This window comes from Sciurus vulgaris, assembly GCF_902686455.1.
Source record: "Sciurus vulgaris genome assembly, chromosome: 2".
Taxonomy (NCBI): domain Eukaryota; kingdom Metazoa; phylum Chordata; class Mammalia; order Rodentia; family Sciuridae; genus Sciurus; species Sciurus vulgaris.
Genome location: NC_136462.1, coordinates 198,771,886 through 198,784,040, shown reverse-complemented (window position 1 = coordinate 198,784,040; position 12,155 = coordinate 198,771,886). Strand labels below are relative to the sequence as shown.

The window sequence follows — 12,155 nt, the reverse complement described above, 5'->3', positions numbered from 1 at the left end:
GTCCCTCTGCCGACCGCGGCAGGCTCGCTGCCCCTCCCTGCCTGCTCTCCTCCACACCCACTGACCCCACTCAGCGCCCCGGTGCCTGCTGGCCACCTCCCCAGTGTGAAGTCGGGGAAGGGCATTTTCTCTTTGCTCAAAGCTGTTTCCAGGCTGATAGGACGGTCCCTGGCCGTGGTGAACTGCTGCCGGACGTGCTAGGTGGAGGAGTCCTGATGCCTGTGGGCGGCAGGGCAGCGCGAGCCGCTCGCGTCCTCCCGGTACCCACTGGCATGCGTCTGGCTGTTCCTCCCTAGGGCAGAGCATCAACCCCAAGCTGGCGGGCCTGATTGGACGGCACGGGCCGCAGCACAAGCAGCCCTTCATGGTGGCCTTCTTCAAGGCCACCGAGGTCCACCTCCGCAGCATCCGGTCTACTGGGGGCAAGCAGCGCAACCAGAACCGCTCCAAGACGCCCAAGAACCAGGAAGCGCTGAGGATGGCCAGCGTGGCAGGTACGCCCAGGGCGGGTCACACGGACCCCAGGACCCCAGGGGGCCCACGGAGCCCAGCCTGGGAACCACTCCAAGCCAGCGTGGGTGCCCCAGGGATGGCTGAGGGCAGACCCAGCGGGCACAGACCCCAATGCCTGCCTGCCTGGAGCCGGCCAGCTGGTTATTAATAAAGCCAATAAATCAGTTTCAAAATGCAAATAGAAAAACTTTAGCACGTCAAGATGCAGATTGTGTGAATTCCTCCTTAGGGGAAGGTGACCTGGGAAGACGGGCAGCAGGCGCAGGGTGCTCCCTGGGGAGGTGGCGCCGTGGGAGGGGAGGGGGACGTGGAAGAAGACTGTATCTTTCATTTTGTTTTCATTTTGCTTCATTTGCTGCATCTTTCATTTTGTTTTCTGAAATGAAAAATATTGGCTACTTTAAAAATTTTGATTTTTTTAAAGTGATTTGATGACTTAAAAAAATAGGGGCAGAAAGTGTTTTTGAAGGTTATTCGGTATACTTTTAGGTTCGTTGGAAATCTTTCATTACTATGAAAAAAATTAAAAATAGAGGTAATATCTTCACTGAAAGAAAGACAAAGATTAGTAGAAGTACTGAATGTAAGGCATCCCCAAAGGAAATGGCTGGGGGTGGCAGCATTTAGGTCCACTGTAGGGTGGGACAGCTTTTGGCAGTTTTAGAGTGTTTTAGATAGGTGGCTTCCTATTTTACAGAGAGATAAATGGGCTCAGAGATGTTAAGTAACTTGTTCAAGGGCACAGAGTAAGTGGCCGTGCTGGGATTCGAACCCCAGGAGCAGACTGGCCATCCATTACACTGGACCCATGTCCCCTGGAGATACCTGCCTGACCTGGATGAGCTTGGTGCCCTCAATAGTCCCCTTGAGTTTTTTTGACAATTCTCCAGGCATTTGCTGAGGCCATACACAAGCCTGGCCTTGTCTGGGGCTTTGGGACCGTGGCTGGCTGGCACGTGGTCCCTGTCCCCCTAGGCTGACTGGAGAGTGGGTCACGGATGGCGCCTGGCAGCCTGGGTTGCTGGGATCAGGATGGTGCACCTTGATCTTGAGTTAGGGGCCTGTGGACACCGTGGCCAGCCCACCTCACGCTCCCCTGCCCTGGAGCGGTGCCCGTGCTAGTGGGAGATGCGCCTTCGTAACCTCCCCGACTGAAAGGAAGTCAGCTAAGGTCGCCAGCAGACGGTTTCCAGGGGACTGGCGACGGCTACCCAGATCCAAGGGTCCCAGGTTGTGGCTGGAAGAAACCCCCTTCCCACCCTCTTTCCAGGTGACCTGCTGGTCTTTCTCCGGCTCCCCAGGGGGCTGTGGTGAGCAGGTAACGGCCCCTCGACGTCTGTCTTCACTGACGCGGGAATAGGGCAAGAGAGTGGAGACCCCTGGAATCGCTGTCAGCCAGCCTTGGTGGGGGATGACCCTGGCTTATCCTGGTGGCTTAGTGCACTGCAGTCTGTGAGTGCTTTAAGGAGGACCTTTCCTCCTGTGGGCAGAGGTGAGGACAGGTGGATGCTGCTGGCCCTGGGGATGAGGGGACCTGAGCCAGGAAGAGCAGGTGACCTCCAGAAGCTGGAGAAGGTGGAGATGGACTGTCCCCAGAGCCCCTAGAAGGAAGGCCGCCTGCGACACTCAGACTTTACCTGGCAGGCCCGTGCTGGACTTGAACTCCCGAGCTGAAGGACATGAGCAGTCTGTGTGGTCTGGAGCCGCTGTGTGTGGTGGTGCGCACCAGGGGTGGGAAGGAGCTGGCTGTGGCTGTCCAAGTGGCCTTCTCTGCTGACGAGCTGGGTGTCCCCCTGGGCCTGGGGCGGCAGGGCGCCCCGACCCACCTCACGCTGCCCACAGCCTCTCCTGCCTCACCCAGCGGGGCCCCAGGGGAGGCAGCCTGCTGGGACAGGAGGCATTTTTGAGAGCAGGGCTTCCTGACCCCAGGTGGACGTCAGTGGCCCATGTGGCTGCAGAGTGTGTGCAGGGTTTTGCTTGGACTTGTTTCTGGCGGGTGGAACCTTTTATTGGCTTCTTGAAAGGGTCTGTGATTCCCTAAATCAAAGGCCACCTGATCCCTTCCTTCATATGGGGGCCTCCTCTGTGCCGAGCCCTCGGGGCTGGGGTTCAGCACGAAGCTCAGCAAGGGCTGCCCCGGAGCTAATTCGAGATGGGGGAGGTGGGCGTCATTCTCTCCTTGCTCTGTGAGAGGCCCACAGAGGGGAACAGTGACTTGGGACTCAGGTCCATGCTGGGTGCAGTGAAGCCGTCCCCTGGGCAGTGAACTGGGGGCTCTGACCAGGCCAGCTGTTCCCAGGTGTGCTGTAGGCCATGGGCCTGTAGCTCGAGGGCTCGTGTGCGAGGTCCCCCGGCACCTGTGGCTGTGTGGCTGTGGCAGGTGTGTGTCCTTCCCTGTGCTGCTTCTCAGATTTGAAATTCAGCCCAGGAGCTCAGAGAAGCTCGAGTCCCAAGCTGTGTGCAGTGGGGTGGGAGATGGATCTGGCCACTCTGAGGATGGCACGTGGTGGGCATGGCTTCTGCTCAGCGTCTGGGGGCTTGGCAAAGGCTTCCACAAACCCCCCAGCTGGAAGCGCTGGCGAATTCCATGCCAGCAGGCTCTGCCCTGGAGCCCTGTTGGGGTGTGTTGGGAAGGAGGCCTCGAGGTCCTGGCCTCCCACCCCTGTCCTCCCGCTGGACCCTCACCTCCACGTGGCAGCTGTGCTCCTGCTCCTCCTCCTTCCTGTGGGTTTCAACCCCCTGGCCTGTTTTAAGTTCTGCTATACACGGCCTGGAAGTTTAATTAAAAAAAAAACAAACCACTACCCAGGTCTGGGCCCCACCCTGGCTTAGGAAGCCCGCTCCCGCCTGCGCTCGGGCGTGTGTGCCCGTGCCTTGGCGTTGCTCCCTCACGTGACGCGACAGGCCAGGAACCCTGCTCCGGGGCCACACAGGCTGAACCCTCTCTCTCAGGCAGGCAGCCTCGGTGTGGGGGTGGGGGACACAGGCTGCAGCCTGCCGCCTGCCTGCAGGCCCTCCCCCGGGCCCCAACGGCTCTTCAGATGGTGTGCTTGGGGTGGAGGACCTGGGTCCCTTGCCCTGCTCAGGCCCAACGCCCTGGAGATGAGCCATCTCCACCAGCCGACCCGTGGGGGTGGCAGCTGGGTCCGAGCACTGGTCGTGACTTGCTGGCTGCTTGGGCAGGGCCTCGTGGAGACCGAGGCCACCAGGGCCAGTGGCACGCGCTGCCTCCAGCTCTGCTATGCGGGCGCGTGGGGCGGCCTGGAGGACCAGGGCCTGGGAGCCTCTCTTTTCCAGTCCCTTGCTTTTCTGCTGCGAGATCCTCGTGAGACACAGGAGTTCCAGGACTTTCTCTGGGGACATTGAGGATCCCAAGAGACTAGAAGTGCAGAACGGGTGTCTGGGGTCCCTGATGGCAGAACCAGTGTCCACCCCCATAGCATGTCCACAATCCCCCATTGGGCCTGGGACTTGAACATTGACCTGAACATCGCTGCGTGGCTCTCAGACGGGTTGGGGAGGTGGCCCTGGGCCGATGGACCCTTCCTCTGCTCGTGGCAGACGTAGTTGGTCTGCCGTGGCTCTGAGCCCTCTCGTCAGCTCAGGGTCTTCCTGTACTGAGGACACCAAGCAGTCGGCAATGTCCCCAGCTTGCAGGATGCTCCCTGCCAGGGAAGAGTGAGGAGGAGACGGGGTGGGGGAGCTGCCCGCGTCCTGCATTGCCGCAGCAAGCGGGCTGTCCGAGATTTCCACGCAACGAGGGGAGGCCCCCCTCCAGCTCCTGGGCCCTCCTCCCAGGGCATCTGAGCGTGACCTTTGTGCTTTAGTGACAGCCTGGCCCTGTGCCGCTTCTCACCAACCTGGAATTCCCACAGATGGGGGAGGCAGGTGCGGGGGTCCCTCTCCGTCAGACACCCTCCTGGCCTGTCACTGGTTTGTGGGACGCACCCCCACCCTCTGGTTGAACGTTGTGCCTGTGTGCATTTTAAGTTTCCCTTGGGTAGGCCAGGAGCATGGTACCCCTCTGTGGAAGAGGCCTGGCTGACTGTTGTGATCACTTGGGCAGCTGGCCTGGCCGCGGAGGTGCCCGCTGCAGCCAGGGGCTGGGAGAGCCAGCACCTCCAGGGCCTCCGCCGGGGCTCTAGCTGACCACCTGCCTGCCATGGGATGAGCCTGCGCTGGCGGGACCAGGTGGGATGATCTGCCTGCAGATTCAGAAACCCACATCCATTCTTGCCAACCAGTAGAATGTGTACTGCCCACAGAACCGAGGCGAGGTTCTGATCTAGAAGCTCATCAGTGGCAGCGAAGCCCTGGCTCTGGCGGTTCTGCCCTGCCATCTCAGGGCTCTGGCCACCCAGAGCCACTGGGGCCTCATTATTCTTTTGTTGCCAAGCAACGGGAGAAAGAACGTGCAGGACGGAGGACACCCTTTCCTATGCCCCCAGGCCCACGGTCTGAGCGGAGGTGCTTGCCCTTCCCTGAACAGTGCCTGCCTCTGGTGGCGAGGGCAGGCCTGGGGCTCCCAGCCAGTCACTGGGAGGGGCAGTGGCCATGAGGGTAGTGCCACGTCTCCCAGGAAGGCCACACTGGGTCTGTGAGAGGCTGTGGGGGACACAAGCACCTGAGCCCTGTGACCTTGGGTCAGGCAGCACAGCAAGCTCTCCTGTCACCTCCTGGGCCTTCCCTCTCTGTCCTGTGAGACGTTCTCGGCCACCTTGCCCACTGGGGCACTCGGGCCCGAGAGCATCAGAGGAGTGAGTGAGGCCGAGGTTTTGGCCCTCCTTCACGTGTGCAGTGTGGACTCAAGTCTTTGGGCATCCAGCGGTCACTTCCCAAGGCCTCTTCAAGGAGGTGACGTTGGAGCCAAGACGAGAATATGAGTAGGAACCAGACCTGAGGACCCGGGTGGAGCTTCAGGCTGTGAGAAGCAGCTGAACGCAGGGACCTGGGAAGGAGCAGCCCGCGGCTGCTGGCTCAGGAGCAGGCCACCCAGGCCTTCCAGGAAAGGAAGGTGGACGTCACTCTGGGTGTGATAGAAAGTTTCGAGTGGAGGAAAGACAGGTCGTGGTTAAGGAGAAGGCGCTCCAGCTGCCGTGGAGGAGGCTGCAGGAGCCAGGGTGTGCGGGAGGCGCAGCGGAGCTGCAGCAGTGCTGAGTGCCCAGGCCGGACCCAGAGGCTGACCTACTTCCTCTTTCGGGAAGCCCCAGGGCACCATTTCTGCTCCCCACAGAACCCGCAGTGGTGTGTGTCCTGCGGTCAGTGGCTTGGGCTGCTGTCCCCTTCCTGGGGGTGTGGTGGGGATTCTGTTCCAGGTCCTTCTGTGTACCTCTTGTCCCCCATGGAAGAGCATCTTGGGGTGCTCTGGCCTCACTCGAGGCAGCATGGTTGAAGCAGACCCTCGGAGCAGGACCCCCTGTGGGCTCCAGGCAAATGCCAGCATTCCAACGTGTTAGGCATAAAGGCAGCCGGTGTCCGGAGGGGTCTGGCTGAGCGGCGAGGGAGAGGAGGGGCGCTGGGCAGGCAGAGTGAGCCAGGCCTCCCAGCTGCCCCCCAGCTCCAGCGATCGTGCCCCTGCTGCCTCGCACGGAGGGGACTTGAGCCTCTGTGTTTTTCCTCCCTGGGTTCTGCTCCTCCACCTCGTCCCCACAGAGAACAGCAGCAGTGACCAGAGGCAGGCCTGCAAGAAGCACGAGCTGTACGTGAGCTTCCGCGACCTGGGCTGGCAGGTAAGGGCTCGGCCGCGGTCCCTGTGCCCCTGTGCTCCCCGGCAGGAGCCACGAACCTCATCTTTGCCGTTGGGGCTCTGGGTGTCACGTGGCCTAGCCAGGGAAGAGGCTGGGGACCAGGGATATGGGGACACCCCATGAAACCCACAGCAGAAAAGTGGGCCTCAAACCAGATCCCGGAGCCCCAGCGCTGAACTCAGCCTCCTGGTCCGGGTGTACCTCCTTCCCACCCGGGACATCTTTCTGTCACGTGGCCAGGCCACTTTGGGAATCCTGCTGCTTGCCTGGGGGAGTTCCCTTCACCTCGCTCTGGAACCACTCGGATGAAGGGGGCGGGGCACAAGGATGAACCTAGGCAAGGAGTGGAGTCCTGCAGTCTGATGGGTGTCTGCTGCGAGTCCTGATGGACACTCACTCGCGGACACTGAGCATCCATGGCCCCTGGGCCTGCCGTGGGTGCTGAGATGCAGCTAGGAACCTGGTCATGTGTCTGTCCCACGGAGCTCAGCGCACTGACCCGAGATCATGGGGCAACTCATGACATTGTTCTGCCCATGAGGAGCTTGTACTTTGATGGGATAGTCCAGATTCTTCCACAGGGATCGTGCCCAGGTACCCACAGGGCAAGGTGCACGCACCTCGCTGGGCACCCACCGTGAGTCTGTCCTTGGGACTAGTGACAGCGTCCATGTTCCAAGGGCAGCATCTGAACTCCAAGGGCCTTTGCTGGAAGAGTCTGTGCCCCTAGAGTCCATGGGGGGTGGGGTGCCTGGACTGCTGGGACAGGCTCCAGAGGCCAGCGTGGCGCGTGCTGCCCACAGAGCCGTGTGGGCAGGTGGTGCGCGCTGCTGGGCCCCTCCCCCAGCAGGGCAGGTCTCTGGTCTCCAGGCAGGTGTACCGTGTGGAGGTCTGGCTAAGGCCACAGGTCATCACCTGGGAGGGGCAGGGTCGGTTCCCCTGGCGTCTCCAACACCAGAGTCCTCTCTGCTGTGCCGTCTCCTGTCCAGGAGATGCAGTCGTGGGGTGTCCGTTCTGGGCCCGGCCTCCCCCGTGGTGACTCTCACGTCCTCCTCTGGGGCTCCCGGCTGCTTTTGTTTCTCCTGCCTCTTGGGGACCCTGCTCTTTGTGGAGTGGCAGAGCCCTGAGCCCCGGCTGTCTGGTCACGGCCCGCGGGAGGAGGGTGTCCACGTGGGGGCAGGGCCCTGCCACTCAGGTTGTCGGCGTGGTTCTGAAAGTGGCCAGCACCGCCCCCCTGCTCCTCTCTCCCGCAGGACTGGATCATCGCCCCCGAAGGCTATGCGGCCTACTACTGCGAGGGGGAGTGCGCCTTCCCTCTCAACTCCTACATGAATGCCACCAACCACGCCATCGTGCAGACACTGGTGGGTGCCTGGGCGCCGTCCAGTGGGTGGTCAGCTGGGGTACGGGGTGTGGGCTGCCGTCAAGCCGGAGCCGAGTAGCCGTCTGCCCAGGGCCACGCTGCCGCTTCCGTGGGCCCCTGGCTCTGTGAAAAGATACTAGGAATTGTATTTTGTGACTTCATTGGAGTCAATGATCATGGTCTCTGGCTGTAAAATTCCCTGATTTCTCCTCATTTTAACAGTAAAGCAGATTCATGAGCTCCTATGGTACCAGGCACCGTCGCTGTGCCTGACCAGGAAGTGGGCCTGGTGCTGCCCGTCAGTCTGGACCATGCTCTTGGGCGTCAGATGGCTGTGCTGTGCCGGGACAGGCTTGCCTTCAGGGTCCCTGCTCTCCCGGCGTCCCTGGGAATGGTCAGCCTGAGTGATCTACTGGATGCCTCTCCCAGTTCTGAACTTGGAGAGGCTGTCGTTCGACCTGTCTGTGTCGTATCGAGTGTCTAGAGTGTGTGGACAACGTGCCAGGTGCCAGGGGCGCTGCAGGGGCTAGCCCGGAGTGGTCCCTGGCCCCTGGGCTTCATTTTCCAGTGGGGAAGACAGTTCAGTAGACAGATGAAGAAATTTCAGAGGGAGAAGCTTGCCAGGAAGATGGCAAAGAGGGTAGTGCAGTAGAGAGCTAGGGAAGCCCCGGGCAAGTTCAAGTTCATCCACGGGGTCACTGGGAAGATTTGGCATGCTGATGGGGTCAAAGCTCACAGCTCAGTGCCCAGCACACAGAGACGCTCAGAGGATGCCATCATTGCTACTCTACCCAAAATAACAAGAGTGGTCAGAGGTGGGGACTTTGTTCTTCAGCTTGGAATCCCAGGTGCAGGGACCTCGACTATCTGGCTCCCTGCCCCGAGGTTAGCTGGGCTGCTCCCGACAGCTGCTGGTGACCCAGCCCACCACCCGGGCTGCTCCCCCCATGCTGGTCCCTGCCCGATCCAGGGCTTAGTGCTCATCCAGCCATCGGCCTCTCTCTCCTGTCTTGCCCTCCTCGTTCGGGCCTGGAGAACAGCTTTCTGTTCCCTTCCTCTGGTCCCCTGGGGAAAAGGCTATTTAAAAAAAAAAAAAAATGTTTTCAAAGCATTGGTTTTCCAAAGCCTCTCCTTCCCTGGCTGTAAACTCCAAAGTCCTCTGGACTGAGGGTCCTTAGCTGGCCTGGGCCCGCGTCCTGCTCTGGGGAGTCAGCATCCTAGGGAGGCCCTGCCCTGGGGACCGTGTAGGTGTTGGGCATGTCACCCGTGATGCCAGGAGCACATCCATGAGCTCTTCCAGGCCCCCTTCACGGCCCTCTGACGGTCCTGGTGGCCTCAGTCAGCCTCTCACCAGAGTGCTTAAGACTGTTCCGAGTGACAGTGCGATGATACTTGGAAGGGGCGATTGCTGGCCCTCAGGGAATCCGGGTGGAATGCGCATGGAGGAAGCCAGCCCATGTCTGGGTTTGCTTTTAAAATCATTCACAGCGCGGGGGGAGGAGGAGGATGCTCACGGCCCACCTTTAAGGATGTAGGAAGCCACGTCAGGTCCCAGCCTGGAGGCTGTGAGCAGAGGCCTAGGCTCCTGTTTGCTTAGCACCCCTACTGTGCGACTACTCCAGAACCTTCCATTAAAGACAAAGCAGAACAGCTCCATCTGTTGTCTGTCTTGAGCACTGGGCACACCCTGTGGTCCTGGTCCTGGTCAGCTTGGGTTGAGTGGCAGCTCTCCCTTCCCTTTGCCGTGGCCCCCACTGTGCCCTGGGGCCTGCTCCTGCCTACTTGGCTGGTCACAGCGTTCATGTGGTCTCTGTGGGCAGGTGGGGGTTTGTCTTGCTCCTGTTCCAGCCTGTGCTCTGCACAGGTCTTGGTGCCCACAAGCCAGAGAAAGCAGCCGCAGTGGCCGGTCAGCCCCTTGGCGCAGCTGACTTGGCCCCAGACATCTCATCAGCCTGCTCCTTTATACCTGCGGTGCCTGTGAGGACGCCCTGTGCCAGTCCCCACCCACAACACAGGGACAGTCCCAGAACTGAGTGAGTGCGTGCAACACGCCTAGGTCAGGGTCTTGGTCCATGTCACCCGGGTCATCTTGCCTGGGCAGCTGATATCCCGTAGGGAAAGGTGGGGGCCAGGCCCGCCTCTGACCACGGTCCACGTTGGGTGTGTTGCAGGTCCACTTCATCAACCCGGACACAGTGCCCAAGCCCTGCTGCGCCCCCACCCAGCTGAACGCCATCTCCGTCCTCTACTTCGATGATAGCTCCAACGTCATCCTGAAGAAATACAGAAACATGGTGGTCCGGGCCTGCGGCTGCCACTAGCCCCTGCTGGAAGCTGACCCTGGGGCCATGTCTGTCTGGATCCAGGTGTCACCCTGCCCAGTGTCTCGCCCCGGCCTTGGCTGGGCGCCAACAGGCCAGCTGCCTGTTTTGAGACCTTCCCTTCCCCTTCGGCTGTAGGCTGGAGGAGTTTCAGGGTTTGGGTGTCAAATGGCCGGGGGTCTGTTTCGCACTGGCAGCACCCTGTGGACAGGACCCTTCAAGCCACTAGGCAAAACCTACCAGGAAACATCTCTTCAAGGAAAATCTCGGTCGCTGTCATTGGCTGCGCGGTGTCCCCCACGCACTGACTCGTCGGCTCTGGAGGCAACAGGGAGACCAGGCCACTGCGCAGGGAGGAAGGGTGTGGCCAGGGGCGGATCCGTGTGGCTGAGCTGAAGGAAAACTGGCGGGGAAGGTCCTGTAACAAATGTCACAATAAAGCCGATGAATGGAAACAGCCGGGATGTTACAGATATATTTTCCTGAGCAATCCATCCCCGTTTCTTGGATCATTCGTAAACAGCAGTGTGGCCACCGGAGGGCTGGAGGTCCCCAGTTCCATTCCTGTCTCAGTCCGAGGCTGCAGGGGCCTGTGTTTACCTGGACCCAAACAGCCCGGGGGGAAGGGCCATGTGCCCGCAAGGCGGGCGTGTTGGTCCAAGAAGGTGTGCTGGGGCAGGAATGGACGTGGGGACGGGTCTTCCCTGCGAGGAGACCAGGGTGAAGTCGCAGACGGGCTGGGACAGAGTAGGGCAGAACTCGGGGGCAGCCTGAGGTCAGGAAGCAGGGCACGCTCCTCCTCTGAGCAGGACCCCAAGCTCCCCTCTGGTGGCATCTGAAGCTGGGCCACAGGAAGTCACTGTGGCTTCCTCTCTTCACTTGCTGACCCTATTAGAGGGCTCTGCAAACAGACTGGCTCCTTAAAGTAGGCAAGAGACCCCGGTGGGAGGGCGGACAGGCGCAGGGCCACCGACTCTGACCCCAAGCAGGAGGGTGACCAGGCTCGAATCCCCACGGGGTGACGGCTCTCACGTGGTTCTGGGTGCATACCCCCTTGGCCTCGGCGGTGGTTTCACCCAGCTTCTGCTGCAAACGCAAGGCCGGGGGGGCGGCTGGCCCTCTGCCAGAGTTTCCTGCATCTACAGGAAGGAGGCAGCACCTTGCCCAGTGGGGAGCTCCGTCAGGTCTCTCCTGGAAACCTCGGGCCTCTGCTTTTCTGTTTTCTTCTTCAGTAGCTTGGGCTGCAGCCCCTTCTGCCTGGTCATGGGGAAAGTTTATTTTTGTTACTATTTGTTCTGTTGGTTGGCAGAGTGGGGGCTTTTGTGTCCCCTCCTTGGTCCGATTTCCCCCACCCACTGCCGCTCCCAGTCTCCGGTTAGCGTCCTGTGTTCACTTAAACCTGTAAATAGCTGTGACGAGACACAGAAATTATTTATTTCCGTCTGAAGCTCTTTTTGAAACCATCCCTGCCCCTCGTTCAGGACCGTGAACGCTGGCCTCTGACCTGGTTGTTTTCTTATTTAAGAGTATTTATTAACAGTTGGACCGATGTACCCACGGCTGTGGCAGGCTGCCCTCTGTGAAAATTCTGTACAAAGACAAAATAAAAAGGGTTTTGATTTGTAATAAAAGGAGACGTTTGGTTCTGGTTCTCGGGCCCGTGTGTGTCTGTGCGCGCCGCTCTCCCTCCGCGCTCTGGGGCTGGACGGCGGGCGCTCTCCAGCTGCTGAGCACCCTGCCCTGGCCTCACCGTGGGCGCCTGTTGACCGCGCAGGCCTGGGGGCAAAGCCGCGCTGGCTGCTCGGTATTGGGTGCAGCTGCGTGGGCTCCGGGCGGAGATGGGACCAAACAACAAATGCATTTGATCGCCGGGCTGCGGAGATCCTTGGTCGGATTACAGTTCAGCTGTCAGCAGCTGTTTCAAAGAGGCAGGGGGTAAATGAGCTGTGTTTACTGCTAACATAGTTGAAAGATTCAGTCATCCCAATAAAACAGAGGCACAAGAGAGAAGGGGGCACACACCCAAAACTCCAAAGCCCCACTGGCCCTGGGACCGGCGTGGCCCGGGCTGTGTCCTGTGGTCAGGCTGGGGGCTGCCACGGAGCCTAGCTCTGGAGGCGGGTGCCTGGCCACAGGCCTGGTGAAGCGGGATGCCCCGTGCTGGGCTATGCCCCGGGGGGCACTCAGCACCAGGGTGGGGAGCCGACTGTG

At 60.5% G+C, this 12,155-nt stretch overlaps 1 protein-coding gene across 1 annotated transcript in view; it reads left to right on the top strand.

Moving 5' to 3' along the window:
- Positions 1-10,683, top strand: part of BMP7 (bone morphogenetic protein 7) — a 70,290-nt gene extending 59,607 nt beyond the window's left edge. The window contains exons 4-7 of the mRNA XM_079129443.1: positions 297-494; positions 6,166-6,242; positions 7,514-7,624; positions 9,795-10,683. Of these exons, the coding sequence (XP_078985569.1) occupies positions 297-494; positions 6,166-6,242; positions 7,514-7,624; positions 9,795-9,944 (536 nt within the window). The 3' untranslated portion in view covers positions 9,945-10,683. The remainder of the gene's footprint in view (positions 1-296; positions 495-6,165; positions 6,243-7,513; positions 7,625-9,794) is intronic.
- The last annotated feature ends 1,472 nt before the right edge of the window (positions 10,684-12,155 follow it).